Source organism: Salvelinus fontinalis, chromosome 10 (assembly GCF_029448725.1).
Source record: "Salvelinus fontinalis isolate EN_2023a chromosome 10, ASM2944872v1, whole genome shotgun sequence".
Taxonomy (NCBI): Eukaryota; Metazoa; Chordata; class Actinopteri; order Salmoniformes; family Salmonidae; genus Salvelinus; species Salvelinus fontinalis.
Window position 1 is genome coordinate 4,688,007 of NC_074674.1, and position 27,952 is coordinate 4,715,958.

The window sequence follows — 27,952 nt, forward strand, 5'->3', positions numbered from 1 at the left end:
CAAATAAAGGTGATTCTGATCCGATAAAGTAAGTTTTGCTTTTCCGGATCATTCATTTTCTTCATCTAACACAGCCACTGCTTTAAAGTTCCACAATCACATGTTGGCTATCTCAACCTTATAACCAATAAATATCCTAATAAGATTTGTACGTTTCTGTATGCATATTTATTCAGTCTATTGGGTAAAACCTTGTTTTATTAAAATGACATGAAACATCGAATATCTTATAAGATGTCTACGGGGTCATAATGAGATGTAGGCTATAATTAACGAGTAGGATACACTGATGTTCCAATTGGGATGACTCTGCTGGTTTCATGCCTCCTCTCCCTAGTGTGGGTGGCAGCTCTGAGACGCTGGCGTTACAATATTAGCTCTCTGTGCGGGCGTGTGAGAGAGAGAACGCACGCACGCAAACCATTTGCACCTGCTCTGACGCCCTAACTCTAACATTATTATTCTTGAGAGGAACTGTTGTCAGGACTGGAGTGCATCTTTAACGAGAGGCGTAGCTATTCAGTTGTGCTCCCCGGAGAACAAATTTCCGCTTCCTGCTATGAAAAACATCGAACTTTTGACCTAATCGCATCAAATGTGTCTGCAGAACAGAAAAGCAAGCAAGAAGTAATGGAATTCTGTGTATGAAAGCGCAATTTAAAGCATCAGAGTGTGCTGAAAATATTGGTATGCACAAGTCGGGAAGCTGAATGAAAGGTATTTTTCTTCCACATCTATAACACCTTCAGTATGTCGGAGAGAGGGGGTCTCCCGCGGACTGGGGGCACACCATCTCCACATATGCAGCCGTCCAAGACAGTAACGATCTCCCCGAACCGTCCGGTTCAAATGAACCTGTATGCAACCTGGGAAATTGACCGCTCATCTCCAAGCTGTGTGCCCAGGTATGGCCGCCTAAAAACTATGGCTTAGCGTTTTGAAGTGCCCTGATAACCTTGACTGTCAGAATCAGATGTTTTCAATCGTAATCAGATGGCATTATTATAAAGAAGTTGCTACATAGTATCGGCTTCTGCGGTCAGATGTAGTCTAGGTATATACTGTTGAATCAGTGGGACGAAGTCACCTGTTAACTTCTTTCGTGGTGGGTAATGTAGACCTAGGTAGAATACAAGTTCAACAAATTAATGAAAATAACATCAAATAATAATATTATTAAAGTTAAAATAACAGCCGAGGCCTATTTCTGTATTTGCTTTTGAATAATGCAACTTGCAGTGCTGCAATTTACTGTAAATATGAATATTCAGGTGACTTGCCTGGTAAAATAAAAATGACTGCAAAGTGTAGTAGTCACATTGATAATAATTAGCCTGTAGTGGTAGGCTGCTGGTAGTGAATATTAGGGAGTGTCTTTAAAGGGGAAATCCTAAATTCAAACCATAAAAGTGAACACCCCACCATTGTTTTGGAAAACAGTAGAGGGATGGGGCTCAAATTCATAGACCGCTATGGATGCAAGGACTTATCATCCATAAGAACAAAATTATAGGTTTAACTATGTTTTGAGGCTATACAGTGTTTGTTCACAATTACATTGTTTACAAACAATAGAATTAACAGGCTTATATATTGGGTTCTGATAGAATATGACAGTTGAGATAAGCTCATGAGGCATTTCAGTTATATTCTTCAAGACAAGAATCAATGGGTATATACTGTGCAGTGCATTTGGAAAGTATTCAGACCCCTTGACTTTTTTCACATTTTGTTACGTTACAGCCTTATTCTAAAATTGATGAGGGAATTTTAAAAAAATCAATCTACACACAATACCCCATAATTTCATAGCAAAAATGTTTTTTTAGAAATGTTTGCTAATTTTATTACAAAAAATATTTTTTAAAATACCTTACTTACCAAAGTATTCAGACCCTTTGGTATGAGACTCGAAATTGAGCTCAGGTGCATCCTGTTTCCATTGATCATCCTTGAGATGTTTCTACAACTTGATTGGAGTCCACCTGTGGTAAATGTTATTGATTGGATATGATTTGGAAAGGCACACACCTGTCTATATAAGGTCCCTCCAGTTGACAGTGCATGTCAGAGCAAAAACCAAGCCATGAGGTCGAAGGAAATGCTATACAGGATTGTGTCAAGGCATAGATCTGGGGAAAGGTACCAAAACATTTCTGCAGCATTGAAGGTCTCCAAGAACACAGCAGCCTCCATCATTCTTAAATGGAAGAAGTTCGGAACCACCTCGACTCTTCCTAGAGCTGGCCGCCCAGCCAAACTGAGCAATCAGGGGAGAAGGGCCTTGGTCAGGGAAGTGACCAAGAACCCGATGGTCACCCCGACAGAGCTCCAGAGTTCCTCTGTGGAGATGGGAGAACCTTACAGAAGGACAACCATCTCTGCAGCACTCCACGAATCAGGCCTTTATGGTAGAGTGGCCAGACCGAATCCACTCCTCAGTAAAAGGCACATGACACCCAGCTTGGAGTTTGCCAAAAGGCACCTAAAGGATTCTCAGACCATGAGAAACAAGATTCTCTGGTCGGATGAAACCAAGATTGAACTCTTTGGCCTGAATGCCAAGTGTCACGTCTGGAGGAAACCTGGCACCATCCCTACTGTGAAGTATGGTGGTGGCAGCATCATGCTGTGGGGATGTTTTTCAGCGGGAGGACTGGGATACTAGTCAGGATAGAGGGAAATATGGAGTTATGACCCTAAGCACACAGCCAAGACAACACAGGAGTGGCTTCGGGACAAGTCTCTGAATGTCCTTGAGTGGCCCAACCCGAGCCCGGACATCTCTGGAGAGACCTGAAAATAGCTGTGCAGTAACACTCCCCATCCAACCTGACAGAACTTGAGAGGATCTGCAGAGAAGAATGGGAGAAACTCCCCAAATACAGGTGACCAAGCTTCATACCCAAGAATACTTGAGGCTGTAATCGCTGCCAAATGTGCTTCAACAAGTACTGAGTAAAGGGTCTGAATACTTATGTAAATGTGATTTAAACTTGTTTTTGCTTTGTCATTATGGGATATTGTGTGTAGATTGATGAGAGAAAAAAACTATTGAATCCATTTTAGAGTAAGGCTGTAACGTAACCAAATGTGGAAAAAGTCAAGGGGTCTGAATGCACTGTATATCATTGATTTAAAAGACTAGAAATGTATATAGAAATGGCAGATCGACCCTTTTTAAAGGAAGAGAACATTCAACTGTCTAATGAAAAACAATGTTTGGAGGACCATGAAGGAGTCCAAAATCATGACTGACCAGGATGTTAAGGCTCCAAATCAACATATCCCTGAGCAGTTGGGCAGGCAGGCTACCCTACACAGCTGCTCCTAAACCCCACAGGAAGACAACATGCTGTCAGAATAAATAATTATACAGCACATACTGAGTAGAAGCAACATAAACGATTGGCTAATTATTACTTCTTCCTACATGTATACGCCTACAGACTATTGCTAAGCAGGGCCTACTCGTCCATTACGACGTCTAACAGATTATTTAAATGTTACCAATGCTACAAATTTCTCTGATACTGCTTTTTGTCTTGTAGCAATAGAGAAGAGGGGGTAGGAGTGGGGGTGGTGTGTGGATTGTAGAAGGACCCCTCTGAAGGGTCAAGGCTGCCTGAGGGGTTGCTCTCTGGCAGGGAAAATGGAGAGGATGTGGGTGGATTTGAAGAAGAGCTGGATGAAAATGATTTGTTTCTCTTAAAGTGGTCCGTACACTCTGTATAGTATGTTGAAATGTTTTTCTTTTTTCATGTATAGAACCTTGAAGCTGGGCTTTTGGCCTTGACTTGATGCTGTGGTAACTCTTGTTTCATCCCTCTTGTTCTGATTCTCAGTAAAGTCCTTATTTAAAGGAGAATGCACCTCATCATATGTTATCTATTTGTACAAATGTAATTAAGAAGGAGCCTGGGTGGCTTATAATCACTTTAGCTATTTCTATTTAGCCTCCAGTGCCATGTCTTTGGCATGGTTTTTAGTAAATATAGAAATTAATACCCAGACATCTCTTAACCCAATCAGCTGTTCACTGGTAACCCTCACCAGTCTCTCTGTCTCACATCTATCTCTCTCTCTAATGTTTTAGTGAGTGGATAGGCCTGGGCTTGTAATGCATTTCAAATATAATTAGGGAGGAACAGCAGATCCTGTAAGGGTTTTGATGAAGGGTCAAAGCGTAGTCTATTTTTAACACAAGTCGCCCGCTCCTATTATCTGATCCCAATCTGTGTGAAGTCAGGTCAAGTGCTGCACCTAGGACCCAAGTTTAAAAAAGCACGTATCATTGTCAAAGACTAGACTGATACTTTCTTCCCTCATGTAGTTGGTTCAGACTAAACAGATAAATGTGAATATCCCCTTTTCTCCAAACCCAGGCTCTTCACTGTTACCCTGAAGAAGCTGCTGATGCTTCAGGAGCTGGACAGAGACCTAACCTCTGTTGTCATTGCAGTCAAACTCCAGGTGACCCTCTTCACATTCCCCCTTTCCTTCCACAAAGTATACATAGATGTACAGTAGTAGGATGTTTTGCAGAAGTACTTTCTTTAGTGTTTATAACTCTACACAAGTGACTAGTCAGAACTTGTTGATCCAAGGGTAATATATGCAGGAGATGTATAACGTGTGTGGAATATCCTCTTAGGGATCAAAGCGCATTTTACGTTCCAATGAGATCCTTTTGGCATCGGCTGGACTTACTGAGACTGATCTTCAGCTGACGTTCTCCTTGCAAGTGAGTTACCCTGTGGGTTTTGCACAGACGGTTATGTAAATGGTGTGTGGACGAGAGGGAGATGCTTTTTAAATTTCCAAAGACTATATTTCCAGTGCCTCTGATTCTGTCAACCTCACCATCTTTACTTCCTCCAGTATCCACATTTTTTGAAACGAGATGCCAACAGACTGCAGATCATGTTGCAGAGGAGGAAGAGGTACAAGAACCGCACCATTCTGGGCTATAAGACCCTGGCTCTGGGCCTCATCAACATGGCAGAGGCAAGAGGGCTTCACCACAGCATGATTATGATCATTGAAGCTTTTGTTTGTATAAAACGCCATCCTGCATCTACGCTACGGTCTCTCTTTTGTCTCCTGTCGTTTCTCTCTCTCCCCCTCTTTTGTAATTGTTACCCCCCATTGTCTCTCTCTCTTCTCCCCCTACCTCGTCCCCAGGTGATGCAGCATCCAAGTGAGGGAGCCCGTGTGTTGGCTCTCCACACCACAGTGAAGGACACGGCTGTGACTGTGGCTGAGATGAGGGTCTACTCGCTCTCCAGCCAGCCCATCGACCACGAGGTGTCCAAGGCCAAACTGTCAGGTAAGGGAGACCCAGAGAGAGCATAGGGGACAAACTGTAGGGAAGTAAGGCCTTCAACATGGACCCAGAAAGGTTTTTAACAATGGGCAATGTGCTTGTATAGAATTGTTTGCAAGTATCCACAATGTCAGTGTATTGAACAGTTCAACATGGTCACCATGGTCAGTCAGTGGAATCATCCAATCAGCCACTGCCTTACTCGCGTAACACCAGGTTTAACCATCCAATCAGCCACTGCCTTACTCACGTAACACCAGGTTTAACCATCCAATCAGCCACTGCCTTACTCACGTAACACCAGGTTTAACCATCCAATCAGCCACTGCCTTACTCACGTAACACCAGGTTTAACCATCCAATCAGCCACTGCCTTACTCACGTAACACCAGGTTTAACCATCCAATCAGCCACTGCCTTACTCACGTAACACCAGGTTTAACCATCCAATCAGCCACTGCCTTACTCACGTAACACCAGGTTTAACCATCCAATCAGCCACTGCCTTACTCACGTAACACCAGGTTTAACCATCCAATCAGCCACTGCCTTACTCACGTAACACCAGGTTTAACCATCCAATCAGCCACTGCCTTACTCACGTAACACCAGGTTTAACCATCCAATCAGCCACTGCCTTACTCACGTAACACCAGGTTTAACCATCCAATCAGCCACTGCCTTACTCACGTAACACCAGGTTTAACCATCCAATCAGCCACTGCCTTACTCACGTAACACCAGGTTTAACCATCCAATCAGCCACTGCCTTACTCACGTAACACCAGGTTTAACCATCCAATCAGCCACTGCCTTACTCACGTAACACCAGGTTTAACCATCCAATCAGCCACTGCCTTACTCACGTAACACCAGGTTTAACCATCCAATCAGCCACTGCCTTACTCACGTAACACCAGGTTTACATACTATTCTCATAATGTATTCCCGTCCCCTCCCCCTCATCTCCTTATCCTACACATTACGTATCTCTTCTCTGGCTCCCTGTAACTCACAGACCGCTCCCCTGACATTGACAACTACTCGGAGGAAGAGGAAGAGAGCTATTCATCAGAGCAGGACGGGAGTGATGACCCTGCTCACATCCAGGTGAGGAGGAGGGAGAGGAGGGGGGAAGGGTTTGGATGTGGTGTCTGTCCAGTTTGACCACTAAGTTGATCCTCCCTCTGTTTCAGTATCTGTTCGAAGAAGATGACACGAGGAAGAAGAAGCACAGACGCAAACTCACCTCTGCAGCCTCCATCACCAGAGGTCATGTAAGCATTAAGTCTACTGATCTGTCGGTCTCTGCTGTTGTGACTACCTGGCACTCTTCTAGTCACACCGTTTCATATCTACGTGTTCCTTTAACCCGGCAGCCCAACATCAAGCAGAAGTTTGTGGCCTTGTTGAAGAGGTTTAAAGTGTCTGATGAGGTGGAATTTGGCCTGAAGAACGTGTCCCAAGAGCACATCCGTGATGTGGAGGAGGACTTGGATGAGCTCTATGACAGTCTAGAGATGTACAACCACAGTGACAGCGGCCCAGAGATGGAGGAGACGGACAGCGTCCTCAGCACACCCAAACCCAAGCTCAGGTCATGATACACTGGACTTATCTGTAGCTAACACATGTATGTTCTCACCAACATCCACCTAACAGAACTCTGGTGACCTCTACTCTCTCTGACCATCCAGGCCCTTCTTTGAGGGCATATCCCAGTCCAGCTCGCAGACCGAGTTTGGCAGTCTGAACAGCAGGTGCAGTCTGCCCAAAGACACCCTGAGCCCAGTGAGTACAGTTGGAGCAGAGTACAGTTGGAGCAGAGTACAGTTGGAGCAGAGTACAGTTGGAGCAGAGTACAGTTGGAGCAGAGTACAGGTGGAGCAGAGTACAGGTGGAGCAGAGTACAGGTGGAGCAGAGTACAGGTGGAGCAGAGTACAGGTGGAGCAGAGTACAGGTGGAGCAGAGTACAGGTGGAGCAGAGTACAGGTGGAGCAGAGTACAGGTGGAGCAGAGTACAGGTGGAGCAGAGTACAGGTGGAGCAGAGTACAGGTGGAGCAGAGTAGGAGTAGAGTACAGGTGGAGTAGAGTAGGAGTAGAGTACAGGTGGAGTAGGAGTAGAGTACAGGTGGAGTAGGAGTAGAGTACAGGTGGAGTAGGAGTAGAGTACAGGTGGAGTAGGAGTAGAGTACAGGTGGAGTAGGAGTAGAGTGGAGTTGGAGCAGAGTGGAGTTGGAGCAGAGTGGAGTTGGAGCAGAGTGGAGTTGGAGCAGAGTAGAGTTGGAGCAGAGTAGAGTTGGAGCAGAGTAGAGTTGGAGCAGAGTAGAGTTGGAGCAGAGTAGAGTTGGAGCAGAGTAGAGTTGGAGCAGAGTAGAGTTGGAGCAGAGTAGAGTTGGAGCAGAGTAGAGTTGGAGCAGAGTACAGAGTGGAGTACAGGTGGAGCAGAGTACAGGTGGAGTACAGGTGGAGCAGAGTACAGTTGGAGTACAGTTGGAGTACAGTTGGAGTACAGTTGGAGTACAGTTGGAGCAGAGTTGGAGCAGAGTTGGAGCAGAGTTGGAGCAGAGTTGGAGCAGAGTTGGAGCAGAGTTGGAGCAGAGTTGGAGCAGAGTTGGAGCAGAGTTGGAGCAGAGTTGGAGCAGAGTAGAGTTGGAGCAGAGTTGGAGCAGAGTAGAGTTGGAGCAGAGTAGAGTTGGAGCAGAGCAGAGTTGGAGCAGAGCAGAGTTGGAGCAGAGCAGAGTTGGAGCAGAGCAGAGTTGGAGCAGAGCAGAGTTGGAGCAGAGCAGAGTTGGAGCAGAGCAGAGTTGGAGCAGAGCAGAGTTGGAGCAGAGCAGAGTTGGAGCAGAGCAGAGTTGGAGCAGAGCAGAGTTGGAGCAGAGCAGAGTTGGAGCAGAGCAGAGTTGGAGCAGAGCAGAGTTGGAGCAGAGCAGAGTTGGAGCAGAGCAGAGTTGGAGCAGAGCACAGGTGGAGCAGAGGACAGGTGGAGCAGAGGACAGGTGGAGCAGAGGACAGGTGGAGCAGAGCACAGGTGGAGCAGAGTACAGTTGGAGCGCAGGGTTGAGTACAGTTGGAGCAGAGTAGAGGACAGGTAGAGTTGGAGCACGAGTACAGTACAGTTGGAGCAGAGTACAGTTGGAGCAGAGTACAGTTGGAGCAGAGTACAGTTGGAGCAGAGTACAGTTGGAGCAGAGTACAGTTGGAGCGCAGGGTTGAGTACAGTTGGAGCAGAGTAGAGGACAGGTAGAGTTGGAGCACGAGTACAGTACAGTTGGAGCAGAGTACAGTTGGAGCAGAGCACAGTTGGAGCAGAGCACAGTTGGAGCAGAGCACAGTTGGAGCAGAGCACAGTTGGAGCAGAGCACAGTTGGAGCAGAGCACAGCACAGTTGGAGCAGGGCACAGCACAGTTGGAGCAGGGCACAGCACAGTTGGAGCAGGGCACAGCACAGTTGGAGCAGGGCACAGCACAGTTGGAGCAGGGCACAGCACAGTTGGAGCAGGGCACAGCACAGTTGGAGCAGGGCACAGCACAGTTGGAGCACAGCACAGTTGGAGCAGAGCACAGTTGGAGCAGAGCACAGGTGGAGCAGAGCACAGGTGGAGCAGAGCACAGGTGGAGCAGAGCACAGGTGGAGCAGAGCACAGGTGGAGCAGAGTACAGGTGGAGCAGAGTACAGGTGGAGCGCAGGGTAGAGTACAGGTGGAGCGCAGGGTAGAGTACAGGTGGAGCGCAGGGTAGAGTACAGGTGGAGCGCAGGGTAGAGTACAGGTGGAGCGCAGGGTAGAGTACAGGTGGAGCGCAGGGTTGAGTACAGGTGGAGCAGAGTACAGGTGGAGCAGAGTACAGGTGGAGCAGAGTACAGGTGGAGCAGAGTACAGGTGGAGCAGAGTACAGGTGGAGCAGAGTACAGGTGGAGCAGAGTACAGGTGGAGCAGAGTACAGGTGGAGCAGAGTACAGGTGGAGCAGAGTACAGGTGGAGCAGAGTACAGGTGGAGCAGAGTAGGAGTAGAGTACAGGTGGAGTAGAGTAGGAGTAGAGTACAGGTGGAGTAGAGTAGGAGTAGAGTACAGGTGGAGTAGAGTAGGAGTAGAGTACAGGTGGAGTAGAGTAGGAGCAGAGTACAGGTGGAGTAGAGTACAGGTGGAGTAGAGTACAGGTGGAGCAGAGTACAGGTGGAGCAGAGTACAGGTGGAGCAGAGTACAGGTGGAGTAGAGTAGGAGTAGAGTACAGGTGGAGTAGAGTAGGAGTAGAGTACAGGTGGAGTAGAGTAGGAGTAGAGTACAGGTGGAGTAGAGTACAGGTGGAGTAGAGTACAGGTGGAGTAGAGTACAGGTGGAGTAGAGTACAGGTGGAGTAGAGTACAGGTGGAGTAGAGTACAGGTGGAGTAGAGTACAGGTGGAGTAGAGTACAGGTGGAGTAGAGTACAGGTGGAGTAGAGTACAGGTGGAGTAGAGTACAGGTGGAGTAGAGTACAGGTGGAGTAGAGTACAGGTGGAGTAGAGTACAGGTGGAGTAGAGTACAGGTGGAGTAGAGTACAGGTGGAGTAGAGTAGGAGTAGAGTACAGGTGGAGTAGAGTAGGAGTAGAGTACAGGTGGAGTAGAGTAGGAGTAGAGTAGGAGTAGAGTACAGGTGGAGTAGAGTAGGAGTAGAGTACAGGTGGAGTAGAGTACAGGTGGAGTAGAGTAGGAGTAGAGTACAGGTGGAGTAGAGTAGGAGTAGAGTAGGAGTAGAGTAGGAGTAGAGTACAGGTGGAGTAGAGTAGGAGTAGAGTACAGGTGGAGTAGAGTAGGAGTAGAGTACAGGTGGAGTAGGAGTAGAGTACAGGTGGAGTAGAGTAGGAGTAGAGTACAGGTGGAGTAGGAGTAGAGTACAGGTAGAGTAGAGTACAGGTAGAGTACAGGTGGAGTAGAGTACAGGTGGAGTAGAGTAGGAGTAGAGTACAGGTGGAGTAGGAGTAGAGTACAGGTGGAGTAGAGTAGGAGTAGAGTACAGGTGGAGTAGAGTAGGAGTACAGGTGGAGTAGGAGTACAGGTGGAGTAGGAGTACAGGTGGAGTAGGAGTACAGGTGGAGTAGGAGTACAGGTGGAGTAGGAGTACAGGTGGAGTAGGAGTACAGGTGGAGTAGGAGTACAGGTGGAGTAGGAGTACAGGTGGAGTAGAGTACAGGTAGAGTACAGGTAGAGTACAGGTGGAGTACAGGTGGAGTAGAGTACAGGTGGAGTAGAGTACAGGTGGAGTAGAGTACAGGTGGAGTAGAGTACAGGTGGAGTAGAGTACAGGTGGAGTAGAGTACAGGTGGAGTAGAGTACAGGTGGAGTAGAGTACAGGTGGAGTAGAGTACAGGTAGAGTACAGGTAGAGTACAGGTGGAGTAGAGTACAGGTGGAGTAGAGTACAGGTGGAGTAGAGTACAGGTGGAGTAGAGTACAGGTGGAGTAGAGTACAGGTGGAGTAGAGTACAGGTGGAGTAGAGTACAGGTAGAGTACAGGTGGAGTAGAGTACAGGTGGAGTAGAGTACAGGTGGAGTAGAGTACAGGTGGAGTGGAGTAGGAGTACAGGTGGAGTGGAGTAGGAGTACAGGTGGAGTAGAGTAGGAGTACAGGTGGAGTAGAGTAGGAGTACAGGTGGAGTAGAGTAGGAGTACAGGTGGAGTAGAGTAGGAGTACAGGTGGAGTAGGAGTACAGGTGGAGTAGGAGTACAGGTGGAGTAGGAGTACAGGTGGAGTAGGAGTACAGGTGGAGTAGGAGTACAGGTGGAGTAGGAGTACAGGTGGAGTAGGAGTACAGGTGGAGTAGGAGTACAGGTGGAGTAGGAGTACAGGTGGAGTAGAGTACAGGTGGAGTAGAGTACAGGTGGAGTACAGGTGGAGTACAGGTGGAGTAGAGTACAGGTGGAGTAGAGTACAGGTGGAGTAGAGTACAGGTGGAGTAGAGTACAGGTGGAGTAGAGTACAGGTGGAGTAGAGTACAGGTGGAGTAGAGTACAGGTGGAGTAGAGTACAGGTGGAGTAGAGTACAGGTGGAGTAGAGTAGGAGTAGAGTACAGGTGGAGTAGAGTAGGAGTAGAGTACAGGTGGAGTAGAGTAGGAGTAGAGTAGGAGTAGAGTACAGGTGGAGTAGAGTAGGAGTAGAGTACAGGTGGAGTAGAGTAGGAGTAGAGTACAGGTGGAGTAGAGTAGGAGTAGAGTACAGGTGGAGTACAGGTGGAGTAGAGTACAGGTGGAGTACAGGTGGAGTAGAGTAGGAGTAGAGTACAGGTGGAGTAGAGTAGGAGTAGAGTACAGGTGGAGTAGAGTAGGAGTAGAGTACAGGTGGAGTAGAGTAGGAGTAGAGTACAGGTGGAGTAGAGTAGGAGTAGAGTACAGGTGGAGTAGAGTAGGAGTAGGAGTACAGGTGGAGTAGAGTAGGAGTACAGGTGGAGTAGGAGTACAGGTGGAGTAGGAGTACAGGTGGAGTAGGAGTACAGGTGGAGTAGGAGTACAGGTGGAGTAGGAGTACAGGTGGAGTAGGAGTACAGGTGGAGTAGAGTACAGGTGGAGTAGAGTACAGGTGGAGTAGGAGTACAGGTGGAGTAGAGTACAGGTGGAGTACAGGTGGAGTACAGGTGGAGTAGAGTACAGGTGGAGTACAGGTGGAGTACAGGTGGAGTACAGGTGGAGTACAGGTGGAGTACAGGTGGAGTAGAGGTGGAGTAGAGTAGAGGTGGAGTAGAGTAGAGTTGGAGCAGAGCAGAGTTGGAGCAGAGGACAGGTGGAGCAGAGGACAGGTGGAGCAGAGGACAGGTGGAGCAGAGGACAGGTGGAGCAGAGCACAGGTGGAGCAGAGTACAGTTGGAGCGCAGGGTTGAGTACAGTTGGAGCAGAGTAGAGGACAGGTAGAGTTGGAGCACGAGTACAGTACAGTTGGAGCAGAGTACAGTTGGAGCAGAGTACAGTTGGAGCAGAGTACAGTTGGAGCAGAGTACAGTTGGAGCAGAGTACAGTTGGAGCGCAGGGTTGAGTACAGTTGGAGCAGAGTAGAGGACAGGTAGAGTTGGAGCACGAGTACAGTACAGTTGGAGCAGAGTACAGTTGGAGCAGAGCACAGTTGGAGCAGAGCACAGTTGGAGCAGAGCACAGTTGGAGCAGAGCACAGTTGGAGCAGAGCACAGCACAGTTGGAGCAGGGCACAGCACAGTTGGAGCAGGGCACAGCACAGTTGGAGCAGGGCACAGCACAGTTGGAGCAGGGCACAGCACAGTTGGAGCAGGGCACAGCACAGTTGGAGCAGGGCACAGCACAGTTGGAGCAGGGCACAGCACAGTTGGAGCACAGCACAGTTGGAGCAGAGCACAGTTGGAGCAGAGCACAGGTGGAGCAGAGCACAGGTGGAGCAGAGCACAGGTGGAGCAGAGCACAGGTGGAGCAGAGCACAGGTGGAGCAGAGCACAGGTGGAGCAGAGTACAGGTGGAGCAGAGTACAGGTGGAGCGCAGGGTAGAGTACAGGTGGAGCGCAGGGTAGAGTACAGGTGGAGCGCAGGGTAGAGTACAGGTGGAGCGCAGGGTAGAGTACAGGTGGAGCGCAGGGTAGAGTACAGGTGGAGCGCAGGGTTGAGTACAGGTGGAGCAGAGTACAGGTGGAGCAGAGTACAGGTGGAGCAGAGTACAGGTGGAGCAGAGTACAGGTGGAGCAGAGTACAGGTGGAGCAGAGTACAGGTGGAGCAGAGTACAGGTGGAGCAGAGTACAGGTGGAGCAGAGTACAGGTGGAGCAGAGTACAGGTGGAGCAGAGTACAGGTGGAGCAGAGTAGGAGTAGAGTACAGGTGGAGTAGAGTAGGAGTAGAGTACAGGTGGAGTAGAGTAGGAGTAGAGTACAGGTGGAGTAGAGTAGGAGTAGAGTACAGGTGGAGTAGAGTAGGAGTAGAGTACAGGTGGAGTAGAGTACAGGTGGAGCAGAGTACAGGTGGAGCAGAGTACAGGTGGAGCAGAGTACAGGTGGAGTAGAGTAGGAGTAGAGTACAGGTGGAGTAGAGTAGGAGTAGAGTACAGGTGGAGTAGAGTAGGAGTAGAGTACAGGTGGAGTAGAGTACAGGTGGAGTAGAGTACAGGTGGAGTAGAGTACAGGTGGAGTAGAGTACAGGTGGAGTAGAGTACAGGTGGAGTAGAGTACAGGTGGAGTAGAGTACAGGTGGAGTAGAGTACAGGTGGAGTAGAGTACAGGTGGAGTAGAGTACAGGTGGAGTAGAGTACAGGTGGAGTAGAGTACAGGTGGAGTAGAGTACAGGTGGAGTAGAGTACAGGTGGAGTAGAGTACAGGTGGAGTAGAGTACAGGTGGAGTAGAGTACAGGTGGAGTAGAGTAGGAGTAGAGTACAGGTGGAGTAGAGTAGGAGTAGAGTACAGGTGGAGTAGAGTAGGAGTAGAGTACAGGTGGAGTAGAGTAGGAGTAGAGTAGGAGTAGAGTACAGGTGGAGTAGAGTAGGAGTAGAGTACAGGTGGAGTAGAGTACAGGTGGAGTAGAGTAGGAGTAGAGTACAGGTGGAGTAGAGTAGGAGTAGAGTAGGAGTAGAGTAGGAGTAGAGTACAGGTGGAGTAGAGTAGGAGTAGAGTACAGGTGGAGTAGAGTAGGAGTAGAGTACAGGTGGAGTAGGAGTAGAGTACAGGTGGAGTAGAGTAGGAGTAGAGTACAGGTGGAGTAGGAGTAGAGTACAGGTAGAGTAGAGTACAGGTAGAGTACAGGTGGAGTAGAGTACAGGTGGAGTAGAGTAGGAGTAGAGTACAGGTGGAGTAGGAGTAGAGTACAGGTGGAGTAGAGTAGGAGTAGAGTACAGGTGGAGTAGAGTAGGAGTACAGGTGGAGTAGGAGTACAGGTGGAGTAGGAGTACAGGTGGAGTAGGAGTACAGGTGGAGTAGGAGTACAGGTGGAGTAGGAGTACAGGTGGAGTAGGAGTACAGGTGGAGTAGGAGTACAGGTGGAGTAGGAGTACAGGTGGAGTAGAGTACAGGTAGAGTACAGGTAGAGTACAGGTGGAGTACAGGTGGAGTAGAGTACAGGTGGAGTAGAGTACAGGTGGAGTAGAGTACAGGTGGAGTAGAGTACAGGTGGAGTAGAGTACAGGTGGAGTAGAGTACAGGTGGAGTAGAGTACAGGTGGAGTAGAGTACAGGTGGAGTAGAGTACAGGTAGAGTACAGGTGGAGTAGAGTACAGGTGGAGTAGAGTACAGGTGGAGTAGAGTACAGGTGGAGTAGAGTACAGGTGGAGTAGAGTACAGGTGGAGTAGAGTACAGGTGGAGTAGAGTACAGGTGGAGTAGAGTACAGGTAGAGTACAGGTGGAGTAGAGTACAGGTGGAGTAGAGTACAGGTGGAGTAGAGTACAGGTGGAGTAGAGTACAGGTGGAGTGGAGTAGGAGTACAGGTGGAGTAGAGTAGGAGTACAGGTGGAGTAGAGTAGGAGTACAGGTGGAGTAGAGTAGGAGTACAGGTGGAGTAGAGTAGGAGTACAGGTGGAGTAGGAGTACAGGTGGAGTAGGAGTACAGGTGGAGTAGGAGTACAGGTGGAGTAGGAGTACAGGTGGAGTAGGAGTACAGGTGGAGTAGGAGTACAGGTGGAGTAGGAGTACAGGTGGAGTAGAGTACAGGTGGAGTAGAGTACAGGTGGAGTAGAGTACAGGTGGAGTACAGGTGGAGTACAGGTGGAGTAGAGTACAGGTGGAGTAGAGTACAGGTGGAGTAGAGTACAGGTGGAGTAGAGTACAGGTGGAGTAGAGTACAGGTGGAGTAGAGTACAGGTGGAGTAGAGTACAGGTGGAGTAGAGTACAGGTGGAGTAGAGTAGGAGTAGAGTACAGGTGGAGTAGAGTAGGAGTAGAGTACAGGTGGAGTAGAGTAGGAGTAGAGTACAGGTGGAGTAGAGTAGGAGTAGAGTACAGGTGGAGTAGAGTAGGAGTAGAGTACAGGTGGAGTAGAGTAGGAGTAGAGTACAGGTGGAGTACAGGTGGAGTAGAGTACAGGTGGAGTACAGGTGGAGTAGAGTACAGGTGGAGTACAGGTGGAGTAGAGTACAGGTGGAGTACAGGTGGAGTAGAGTAGGAGTAGAGTACAGGTGGAGTAGAGTAGGAGTAGAGTACAGGTGGAGTAGAGTAGGAGTAGAGTACAGGTGGAGTAGAGTAGGAGTAGAGTACAGGTGGAGTAGAGTAGGAGTAGGAGTACAGGTGGAGTAGAGTAGGAGTACAGGTGGAGTAGGAGTACAGGTGGAGTAGGAGTACAGGTGGAGTAGGAGTACAGGTGGAGTAGGAGTACAGGTGGAGTAGGAGTACAGGTGGAGTAGGAGTACAGGTGGAGTAGAGTACAGGTGGAGTAGAGTACAGGTGGAGTAGGAGTACAGGTGGAGTAGAGTACAGGTGGAGTACAGGTGGAGTACAGGTGGAGTAGAGTACAGGTGGAGTACAGGTGGAGTACAGGTGGAGTACAGGTGGAGTAGAGGTGGAGTAGAGTAGAGGTGGAGTAGAGTAGAGGTGGAGTAGAGTAGAGGTGGAGTAGAGTAGAGGTGGAGTAGAGTAGAGGTGGAGTAGAGTAGAGGTGGAGCAGAGTAGAGGTGGAGCAGAGCAGAGTTGGAGCAGAGCAGAGTTGGAGCAGAGCAGAGTTGGAGCAGAGCAGAGTTGGAGCAGAGCAGAGTTGGAGCAGAGCAGAGTTGGAGCAGAGCAGAGTTGGAGCAGAGCAGAGTTGGAGCAGAGCAGAGTTGGAGCAGAGCAGAGTTGGAGCAGAGCAGAGTTGGAGCAGAGCAGAGTTGGAGCAGAGCAGAGTTGGAGCAGAGCAGAGTTGGAGCGCAGGGTTGAGTACAGTTGGAGCAGAGTAGAGGACAGGTAGAGTTGGAGCACGAGTACAGTACAGGTGGAGCAGAGTACAGGTGGAGCAGAGTACAGGTGGAGCAGAGTACAGGTGGAGCAGAGTACAGGTGGAGCAGAGTACAGGTGGAGCAGAGTACAGGTGGAGCAGAGTACAGGTGGAGCGCAGGGTTGAGTACAGTTGGAGCAGAGTAGAGGACAGGTAGAGTTGGAGCACGAGTACAGTACAGTTGGAGCAGAGTAGAGTTGGAGCAGAGTAGAGTTGGAGCAGAGTAGAGTTGGAGCAGAGTAGAGTTGGAGCAGAGTAGAGTTGGAGCAGAGTAGAGTTGGAGCAGAGTAGAGTTGGAGCAGAGTAGAGTTGGAGCAGAGTAGAGTTGGAGCAGAGTAGAGTTGGAGCAGAGTAGAGTTGGAGCAGAGTAGAGTTGGAGCAGAGTAGAGTTGGAGCAGAGTAGAGTTGGAGCAGAGTAGAGTTGGAGCAGAGTAGAGTTGGAGCAGAGTAGAGTTGGAGCAGAGTAGAGTTGGAGCAGAGTAGAGTTGGAGCAGAGTAGAGTTGGAGCAGAGTAGAGTTGGAGCAGAGTAGAGTTGGAGCAGAGTAGAGTTGGAGCAGAGTAGAGTTGGAGCAGAGTAGAGTTGGAGCAGAGTAGAGTTGGAGCAGAGTAGAGGTGGAGCAGAGTAGAGGTGGAGCAGAGTAGAGGTGGAGTAGAGGTGGAGCAGAGGTGGAGCAGAGGTGGAGCAGAGGTGGAGCAGAGGTGGAGCAGAGGTGGAGCAGAGGTGGAGCAGAGGTGGAGCAGAGGTGGAGCAGAGGTGGAGCAGAGGTGGAGCAGAGGTGGAGCAGAGCAGAGTTGGAGCAGAGCAGAGTTGGAGCAGAGCAGAGTTGGAGCAGAGCAGAGTTGGAGCAGAGCAGAGTTGGAGCAGAGCAGAGTTGGAGCAGAGCAGAGTTGGAGCAGAGTTGGAGCAGAGCAGAGTTGGAGCAGAGCAGAGTTGGAGCAGAGTAGAGTTGGAGCAGAGCAGAGTTGGAGCAGAGCAGAGTTGGAGCAGAGCAGAGTTGGAGCAGAGCAGAGTTGGAGCAGAGCAGAGTTGGAGCAGAGCAGAGTTGGAGCAGAGCAGAGTTGGAGCAGAGCAGAGTTCGAGCAGAGCAGAGTTGGAGCAGAGCAGAGTTGGAGCAGAGCAGAGTTGGAGCAGAGCAGAGTTGGAGCAGAGCAGAGTTGGAGCAGAGCAGAGTTGGAGCAGAGTTGGAGCAGAGCAGAGTTGGAGCAGAGTAGAGTTGGAGCAGAGTAGAGTTGGAGCAGAGTAGAGTTGGAGCAGAGTAGAGTTGGAGCAGAGTAGAGTTGGAGCAGAGTAGAGTTGGAGCAGAGTAGAGTTGGAGCAGAGTAGAGTTGGAGCAGAGTAGAGTTGGAGCAGAGTAGAGTTGGAGCAGAGTAGAGGTGGAGCAGAGTAGAGGTGGAGTTGGAGCGGAGTATAGATAGCTTGTCATTTAAGTCCACTCCCAATTTTCTTGCTGTCTGACCACTGTTTTCCTGCTGTCTTACCACTGTTTTCTTGCTGTCTGACCACTGTTTTCTTGCTGTCTGACCACTGTTTTCTTGCTGTCTGACCACTGTTTTCCTGCTGTCTGACCACTGTTTTCCTGCTGTCTGACCACTGTTTTCCTGCTGTCTGACCACTGTTTTCTTGCTGTCTGACCACTGTTTTCCTGCTGTCTGACCACTGTTTTCCTGCTGTCTGACCACTGTTTTCTTGCTGTCTGACCACTGTTTTCTTGCTGTCTGACCACTGTTTTCTTGCTGTCTGACCACTGTTTTCTTGCTGTCTGACCACTGTTTTCTTGCTGTCTGACCACTGTTTTCTTGCTGTCTGACCACTGTTTTCCTGCTGTCTGACCACTGTTTTCTTGCTGTCTGACCACTGTTTTCTTGCTCTCTGACCACTGTTTTCTTGCTCTCTGACCACTGTTTTCTTGCTGTCTGACCACTGTTTTCTTGCTGTCTGACCACTGTTTTCTTGCTGTCTGACCACTGTTTTCTTGCTGTCTGACCACTGTTTTCCTGTTGTCTGACCACTGTTTTCTTGCTGTCTGACCACTGTTTTCTTGCTGTCTGACCACTGTTTTCCTGCTGTCTGACCACTGTTTTCTTGCTGTCTGACCACTGTTTTCCTGCTGTCTGACCACTGTTTTCTTGCTGTCTGACCACTGTTTTCTTGCTGTCTGACCACTGTTTTCCTGCTGTCTGACCACTGTTTTCCTGCTGTCTGACCACTGTTTTCTTGCTGTCTGACCACTGTTTTCTTGCTGTCTGACCACTGTTTTCTTGCTGTCTGACCACTGTTTTCTTGCTGTCTGACCACTGTTTTCTTGCTGTCTGACCACTGTTTTCTTGCTGTCTGACCACTGTTTTCTTGCTGTCTGACCACTGTTTTCCTGCTGTCTGACCACTGTTTTCCTGCTGTCTGACCACTGTTTTCCTGCTGTCTGACCACTGTTTTCCTGCTGTCTGACCACTGTTTTCTTGCTGTCTGACCACTGTTTTCCTGCTGTCTGACCACTGTTTTCTTGCTGTCTGACCACTGTTTTCTTGCTGTCTGACCACTGTTTTCCTGCTGTCTGACCACTGTTTTCTTGCTGTCTGACCACTGTTTTCCTGCTGTCTGACCACTGTTTTCTTGCTGTCTGACCACTGTTTTCTTGCTGTCTGACCACTGTTTTCCTGCTGTCTGACCACTGTTTTCCTGCTGTCTGACCACTGTTCTCCTGCTGTCTGACCACTGTTCTCCTGCTGTCTGACCACTGTTTTCTTGCTGTCTGACCACTGTTTTCTTGCTGTCTGACCACTGTTTTCCTGCTGTCTGACCACTGTTTTCCTGCTGTCTGACCACTGTTTTCCTGCTGTCTGACCACTGTTTTCTTGCTGTCTGACCACTGTTTTCCTGCTGTCTGACCACTGTTTTCTTGCTGTCTGACCACTGTTTTCTTGCTGTCTGACCACTGTTTTCCTGCTGTCTGACCACTGTTTTCCTGCTGTCTGACCACTGTTTTCCTGCTGTCTGACCACTGTTTTCTTGCTGTCTGACCACTGTTTTCCTGCTGTCTGACCACTGTTTTCCTGCTGTCTGACCACTGTTTTCTTGCTGTCTGACCACTGTTTTCTTGCTGTCTGACCACTGTTTTCCTGCTGTCTGACCACTGTTTTCCTGCTGTCTGACCACTGTTTTCCTGCTGTCTGACCACTGTTTTCCTGCTGTCTGACCACTGTTTTCCTGCTGTCTGACCACTGTTTTCCTGCTGTCTGACCACTGTTTTCCTGCTGTCTGACCACTGTTTTCTTGCTGTCTGACCACTGTTTTCCTGCTGTCTGACCACTGTTTTCTTGCTGTCTGACCACTGTTTTCTTGCTGTCTGACCACTGTTTTCCTGCTGTCTGACCACTGTTTTCCTGCTGTCTGACCACTGTTTTCCTGCTGTCTGACCACTGTTTTCCTGCTGTCTGACCACTGTTTTCTTGCTGTCTGACCACTGTTTTCTTGCTGTCTGACCACTGTTTTCTTGCTGTCTGACCACTGTTTTCCTGCTGTCTGACTTGCAGCAAGGAGATCAGCCCCAATCAGGCAAGATGAACCGCACTCGCTCCCGCAACCTGGATGACTCTAAGACAGACACCCAGGTGAGACCCTCCAACTCCCCACACACACTCTTTTTCTCTGCTCTCTTATTCTCCCTCTCTCATTGGTGTCCTGTGCATTTCAGTGTTATGTGTTGCTGGCTGTCTGGCTGGCTGTCTGTCTATTGGTTGTCTGTTTGGCTGTTGTAGTGATGTGCAGTTCGCAAACTACTCTTTTTTTTTTTTTTTTTACCGGACTCTAGTCATGATTTGTTTTTTTGGAGTGACTTTCATTATAGTAGTTAGTTTGATTTTCTAGTCGTACCGCAGGGTTAATACACACTCCTCCGGCAGCGGCTCCAGAGACCTGCTCCTACCACCAGCTGTCTGTCATAGATGCACAGAAAAAGAGATCATGAGCATAGAGAAGAAAAATCCATGTTTAGAACTGATCATTGATTGCATGGTGCAAGAATGACTTCAAAGAATTGATTATTGAATGTTGTGATGGACACAGCTTTGTAAAACCGAAACATACACATCCTCTGCTCAATGAGAACTTGAGAACAAATCTTTTGGGGGGCTGCAATTTGCATTCCTCCAAGAGTCTAGACCTTGTTTTAAATGCATCTAGAAATAATCTGATCTGAATGCCTTACAATCAACAAATGTACATTGTTTAAAGTCTCCGTCACAAATGGCAGCTCCAATAAAGCCCCCTATGGTGAACAACATGTGAACGAGAGGCTCGTAGTTCATCGTTCGCCGGTAGGGGTCCTGCATGCTCTGGATGTTAATGACTCAAATGAACGAAATTAGTCGAAAGATTTGTTCTTTTGACTGAATGAGTCGAAAAGACCTGGGTCAGTAAAGAGCTGAACTTCCCATCACTAGTCTTTTGGTTTGTTTAGGAGCTGATTGATCCGAAGGGGTTACTGGAGACAACAGACTGCATCACTGTCTCTGTCCCAGAGAAGCTACCCAGGACCCCGACGAGGGAACTGAGGAGCAGCAACAGTGAGAGCCACACCACCATGCTCTCCCCCAGGTCAGTCTAAAAGCTTCCACATGCTTTGGTTCGCTAGCACCTAAAACCGAACGAGTGTGCTCGCATACTCCCTTAAAAGACCTTCGCTTGAAAAATTTGAAAAAAGTGTCAATAGTACTGTTTGTCCATCTGTCATTCATTTTGAAGTTTTTGCAGAGGAGATCGTAGTCGCACAATTTTACATCTAACTAAGATGTTTGGTGCAGTAGTTCTTAATGAAAAAATGTTCATGAAAACGAGTCGTCTCGAGTTGAATGACAACAAAGACTTTATTGAAGAATCCCTACTGTTGACCAATGACCGACGGAGGGGCGTCGACTTTGGTTACTGAAAAAACCCTTGCTGGAGACCAAAACAAACAAAACGTCACAAAATGTCATCTTAATATATGCACCAAACTGTTCCAAACTGTTTTGGATGGGAAGCATGTGGAGAGACACACACACACACACTACCTGTCAGTGCCACACATGCACTCCACACTTTCTGTCATAGTGTCTGTGTGGGAACTGACTGTGTGTGTTCCAGGTTGGATGATGGGCACACACCCAGGCAGAGACGTGGGACGCCAATGAAGGAGAGGCGAGGGCTGTCCAAACCACTGAGCGAACGCACCAACAGCTCTGACAGCGAGAGGTCACCAGAGCTCAGCCGCACCCCACAGGTGACCCCTAACCAGAGCCAGTCCACTAGTCCGTACCCATACTCACCCTGGAGCTAAGTCTTTAAATGGGGATTCTCTGTTTGCAGGGGGAGATCCTGACTGGTAGTGATTCTGTTGTGTTGATCTATTTTATTGAAGCATGTGTGCGCCCGGTATTTGACTGGCGAACGTGTGTGTGTGTGTGTGTGTTGGTAGGTGCCCAGGAAGGCTGTGTATGACCAGCTGAATCAGGTCTTCTCCTCAGACACTGCCCTCCCAGACAGCCTGGTCCTGGTCAACACCAGTGATTGGCAGGGACAGGTATTCTCCATTCACTCCTTCATTTCTATCTTCAGCATTGTCCCTCACTTCTCCACTCCCTGTGGACATATTTACTTGCACATGTGTGTTAATCTGTGTCTGTATGTTTGTGTCCTCTGGTAAACGTGTGCAGTATGTGTCCGAGGTGCTACTGGCCCAGAAGCAGCCAGTAGTGTGTACCTGCTGTGGGGTGGAAATTCAGGCTGTCCTCACCACCCTCCTCACACGCATCCAGAAGTTGTGAGTAGCCAAAGAATCAATACCTGCCGGTTCAATTTTGACACACTTTGTGTGTGTTGAATTCATTGTGTAGTAATGGTGACCTATGATGAGCCTCTTCTATACATGTGCTCCAGTAACCTGACCCTTTCCTGCAGCTGTAACTGTAACTCGTCCACGCCGCCGCCGGTCAAGGTGGTGGTGGCAGGGGGACAGAGCTACCTGGGGGCCATCCTACACTTCTTTGTCAGTCAGCTGGCCAACAAAACATCTGATTGGCTCAGCCTCATCCACTTCCTGGTTGTCCCCCTGGGTAAGAGAGAGAGACGTTCATCTCCTGAGAGGAGCAATATATACCATTTAACACACTGCTTGGGTGTAGAATATATACAATGTGACTGCTATGAGACACCGTATGGTACATATCTAGAGTTATGTTTATGTAATGCTTATTTATAAGCCTATTCAGCTGACGCATAAACAAAGATTTACAAAAACACTCACTCATGTTCTGATAACTCCTTCTGACAGTGAGTTGCTTCACTCATTCTGCAGCTGAAGCACAGTACAGTGGGCTGCTCAGTGCTGCAGTACTGAGAGGGTTGGGTGTATGAACCGTAACTCACTGTGTGGCTACCTCTACTCTGCCTCCAGGCTGTCACCCTGTAGCCAAGCACCTGGCCTCCCTGGACCCTCGCTACAGCTCTGTGTTCCTGGACAATGCCTGGAAAGATCTGTTCAGCGGCCTGGAGGCCCCTCACTCCAGTAAATATCTCTCTCTCTCTGCACAGCACTTGTACTACTGAGCTGGTAGTATTCAAGCATGTGCCTTTGGGAACGTGATCAACATATAAATTAGACTAGAAAACAAGTGCAAGCTGCCCCATATCGTCTTTAGCTTGGGGACAGTTGAGATCCTGTCAGGCTTGCTCTCCCTGCAGATTGACTCAGCCTTACTGTCTGTTCCCCTCCCGTCGGCTCCAGCTGCAGACGGCGTGGACGTGGCAGGAAGGATCAGCCAGTACATCAGCAGCGTCTCTGTCACACACCAGTTGCCTATTGCTGAGGCCATGCTCACCTGCGAGTACAAGAGGTGGGAGGACTGTCCTGCGTATTTATATGACCTTAATGTTAACCAGGAAGAACATATTTTATTGGCCATTATTTTCACCCTACCAGATATGACGAAGACTCTTACCAGAAGTTTGTTCCCTTCGTTGGGGTAAGTAAATCAATACTGATGGTTTTTATCGATACTGATGTTGAGACAGTCTATTTGGCAAATAATGCCTGTAGCCTGAATTTTTATTTAAGCAATTTAAAGCAACAGATAAGGGATATCCAAACTATTCCCAAGTTATCCTTGGAGTGTTAGGCTGATACTAACTGGTCCCTGTGTGTGAGACAGGTGGTGAAAGTAGGGTTGATTGAACCGACTCTGGCGTATTCAGGTGGGTTCATATTTCTGGACTACCTATTTAAGTAATAAGGCCTGAGGGCCAATATACCACAGCTAAGGGCTGTTCTTACACACAACACGTCGTCCCTGGATACAGTCCTTAGCCGTGGTATATTGGCCATATACCACAAACCCCCGAGGTGCCTTAATGCTATTATAAACTGGTTACCAACGTAATTAGAGGAGTAAAAATAAATGTTTTGTCATACCCGTAGTCTGATATACCACGGCGGTCAGCCAATCAGCACTCAGAGTTCGAACCACCCAGTTTATAATGTCTGGTAATGTTTAACTTTCTCTCCCCAGACTGTCCCTGGGCAGTTTTAAGGACCGTGTTGATTTGGGCCTACAGGTGGAGACACTGAGGAGGCTGTTAGCGTCAGCTTGGCTGTTCCCTCCACCTCCCCACAATCTCATGGATCTCCCACAGGGATGCCCAGAGAGGCTGTCACCCCACCCCCATCTCCCTCCCTGAGCAGCGGACTGGTGTAAGACAACCACAGCGTACAACAGTCAGACATGAACAGTACCATCCCTGCAGTTAAACCCACGTTTTTAGTACATTGTTGAACAAGAGTTGTTTCTTCCACTCTCTCTCTCTCGCTCTCTCTCTCTCGCTCTCTCTCTCTCCCAGGAGCCCTAATATGTCCCATGGGGTGGACACCATTGGGCTGACGGTGGATTATTGGGTAGCAACATGCTCAGAGCGGAAGAAGGATGGGGAGCGGTGTGACAAGGGCTCCAAGAACACGCTGAAGAGTGCCTTCTGCTCCCTACAGGTCAGCAGGCTGCCAGGAGGGGGCTCCACTGAGAACCATCCCCAGGCCAACACCATGGCCATGACCATGGTCACCAAGGAGAAGAACAAGAAAGGTGAGGAGAACGGCTGGACTAGGAGTAGGGAAATAGCGGTCTGTCCACCACATGCAGTTTGTCCAAATTACATTTTATTTGTCACATACACATGGTTAGCAGATGTTAATGCGAGTGTTGAGAAATGCTTGTGCTTCTAGTTCTGACAGTGCAGTAATAACCAACGAGTAATCTAACCTAACAATTTCACAACAACTACCTCATACACACAAGTGTAAAGGGATGAAGAATATGTACATAAAGATATATGAATGAGTGATGGTACAGAACGGCATAGGCAAGATGCAGTAGATGGTATCGAGTACAGTATATACATATGAGATGAGTAATGTCGGGTATGTAAAAATTATATTAAGTGGCATTGTTTAAAGTGGCTAGTGATACATTTTTTACATACATTTTTCTGTTATTAAAATGGCTGGAGTTGAGTCAGTATGTTGGCAGCAGCCACTCAATGTTAGTGGTGGCTGTTAAACAGTCTGATGGCGTTGAGATAGAAGCTGTTTTTCAGTCTCTCGGTCCCTGCTTTGATGCACCTGTACTGACCTCGCCTTCTGGATGATAGCGGGGTGAACAGGCAGTGGCTCGGGTGGTTGTTGTCCTTGATGATCTTTATGGCCTTCCTGTGACATCGGGTGGTGTAGGTGTCCTGGAGGGCAGGTAGTTTGCCCCCGGTGATGCGTTGTGCAGACCTCACTACCCTCTGGAGAGCCTTGCGGTTGTGGGCGGAGCAGTTGCCGTACCAGGCGGTGATACAGCCCGACAGGATGCTCTCGATTGTGCATCTGTAAAAGTTTGTGTGCTTTTGGTGACAAGCCGAATTTCTTCAGCCTCCTGAGGTTGAAAAGGCGCTCCTGCGCCGCCTTCACCACGCTGTCTGTGTGGGTGGACCATTTCAGTTTGTCCGTGATGTGTACGCCGAAGAACTTAACTTACTATCCTCTCCACTACTGTCCCGTCGATGTGGATAGGGGGGTGCTCCCTCTGCTGCTTCCTGAAGTCCACGATCATCTCCTTTGTTTTGTTGACGTTGAGTGTGAGGTTATTTTCCTGACACCACACTCCGAGGGCCCTCACCTCCTCCCTGTAGGCCGTCTCGTCGTTGTTGGTAATCAAGCCTACCACTGTAGTGTCGTCTGCAAACTTGATGATTGAGTTGGAGGCGTGCATGGCCACGCAGTCATGGGTGAACAGGGAGTACAGGAGAGGGCTCAGAACGCACCCTTGTGGGGCCCCAGTGTTGAGGATCAGCGGGGTGGAGATGTTGTTACCTACCTTCACCATCTGGGGGCGGCCCGTCAGGAAGTCCAGTACCCAATTGCACAGGGCGGGGTCGAAACCCAGGGTCTCAAGCTTGATGATGAGTTTGGAGGGTACTATGGTGTTAAATGCTGAGCTGTAGTCGATGAACAGCATTCTCACATAGGTATTCCTCTTGTCCAGATAGGTTAGGGCAGTGTGCAGTGTGATGGTGATTGCGTCGTCTGTGGACATATTGGGGCAGTAAGCAAGTTGGAGTGGGTCTAGGGTGTCCGGTAGGGTGGAGGTGATATAGTCCTTGACTAGTTTCTCAAAGCACTTCATGATGACAGAAGTGAGTGCTACGGGGCAATAGTCATTTAGTTCAGTTACCTTTGCTTTGTTGGGAACAGGAACAATGGTGGCCCTCTTGTGGGAACAGCAGACTGGGATAAGGGTTGATTGAATATGTCCGTAAACACACCAGCACCTTATGTAGTGTAGAAAATGTAATAACTAACTACAATGAGAATCTTGCAAATGATACATGCTGTTAAGTGTTTTGGTTTGAACCCCCCCCCCCCCCCCCCCCCCCCCTCTGTGTGTTAATCTCTTCCATATCCAGTCTCCACCATATTCCTGGGCAAGAAGCCCAAAGAGAGGGATGTAGACTGTAAAAGCCAGGTGGTTGAGGGCATCACCAGACTCATCTGTTCTACCAAGCAGCAGCAGACAAGCCTAAAAGGTACGCTGAACCCGTCTAGGGTCAGCTTCAATATGATTGGTTGTTTTTAGGTGCTTGTAGATGGGAGTCGTGGAACTATTGGTTATTTTTCAGTGTCTGTTGACGGTGTGGAGTGGACTGATGTCAAGTTCTTCCAGCTGGCTGCTCAGTGGCCCACCCATGTGAAGTACCTGCCAGTGGGGCTGTTTGGCTACAACAAGACCGCCACCTAGAGGCCAACCCAGACAAGACCGCCACCTAGAGGCCAGACACTTATTCTTCCTGGGCATCATATTATCAGCTGTCTAAACTGGAGGGCACTGGACAGAAAGCCATTGAATAAGGATTATTGTTACATGACCAAGGAGAGTTGTTACATGATGACATGAATTGACGCCACTAAGAAGAGGCCATAATCTGTTATGTATTTGATGCTGGAGGGAGTTTCTCTTCTTCCTCTTGCCATGATCCTAATAGTTGGACCTGTTTTCAGAAAGCCTTTCTACATTGATTCATAATTTTTCTGTGAGATACTGATACTTTTTTGTGTGTGTGTGTGTGGCACAAGCACGTGTGTGTGAGCACCCCAAACTCTTGTGAATTTATGTGCATATATGCATGGGTTGTCATAGAAACAAACACTTAAAACACTACAGAAATCTAAAATATTTTGTCTACTTCAAAGCTTGTGGTGGTCAAACACGTATTTTTATAATGGTACATGTACTATGAGCACTGCAGATGTCCTTTTGTTACTGATATACTTGAAGCTTCGGTGTCGTCCATCATTTTGAGGTAATCTTTAAAAAATATTGACATGTCCCTTTGACCTGAAGAAATAAATTATCACGACTTATACACTTGTTTTCCTATTGTTTCTTGGACTAATGGATTATTGTTTAACGATGACTCATTGTTGGAGATGGAAGACTGTCTAGTCATTTAAAGCGTAAAAGATGGAAACTTGCAAGGAGTTCAAGACAAGGAATTAATCACGTCAATAAATCAAATGAATCCCTGTATCTACTAGTCAAAAACGTGTCTGATGACAAGTGGGTCTTACTTACACTGTGGGTCGGATGACATCTTCAGAGCCAAACACCTCATGCTCTTGTTGAAGCCTTGCACCAGAGGCAATCGCATGACCTTTCCTTTCCACGTTATCTTCAGAAGACTGAGGGGGTGGGCTCGTTTTTATATTTTATTATTATTTTTAAACCGGTAAGCTGTTGTACCAAAGATTCAAACTACCGCCAAGGATCAATGTCAAGTATCTGTTAAAGAGGAATGAGTACTGCAAAAGAGGTAGAGAAGTGTGTACGATGCGTGGGAGATTATGGGCAAGCATAGAATGACCGCAACTAACAATAAGGACATCAACTCAGAACCAGGAGAACATGAGAACCGTTGTGCTCAAACACTTTATTCAGTTGAGATGCCTATGGCAGTTCTCATGTTCTCATCTCTGCATCTCCATCTCCATTTCTCCAGCTTTCTGCTCCTCATAACCAGAGCATATATTCCACATGCTACTTGGCATGCATATGACACTAACGTGATGGATTGAGCTTTATCTCATTGTCCCTCTATATCCCATATGTTCTAATACGGTAATGTTCTACCGGATGCTGAACCTCTCAACTTACACCCTCTCCTACAGCCTGCTCTA

At 48.3% G+C, this 27,952-nt stretch overlaps 1 protein-coding gene across 1 annotated transcript; it reads left to right on the plus strand.

The window, feature by feature from the left end:
* The first annotated feature begins 321 nt into the window (after positions 1-321).
* LOC129863451 (phosphofurin acidic cluster sorting protein 1-like) lies at positions 322-27,139 on the plus strand. The gene is made up of 23 exons (XM_055935462.1): positions 322-905; positions 4,386-4,473; positions 4,655-4,744; positions 4,882-5,007; positions 5,185-5,329; positions 6,345-6,436; positions 6,523-6,603; positions 6,706-6,923; positions 7,024-7,117; positions 19,743-19,820; positions 20,669-20,805; positions 21,334-21,469; positions 21,665-21,769; positions 21,903-22,009; positions 22,147-22,301; positions 22,643-22,753; positions 22,973-23,081; positions 23,168-23,210; positions 23,397-23,439; positions 23,800-23,935; positions 24,082-24,320; positions 26,185-26,304; positions 26,398-27,139. The coding sequence occupies exons 1-23, from the start codon at positions 751-753 to the stop codon at positions 26,514-26,516; spliced, it is 2,727 nt and encodes a 908-aa protein (XP_055791437.1). The 5' UTR covers positions 322-750; the 3' UTR covers positions 26,517-27,139.
* The last annotated feature ends 813 nt before the right edge of the window (positions 27,140-27,952 follow it).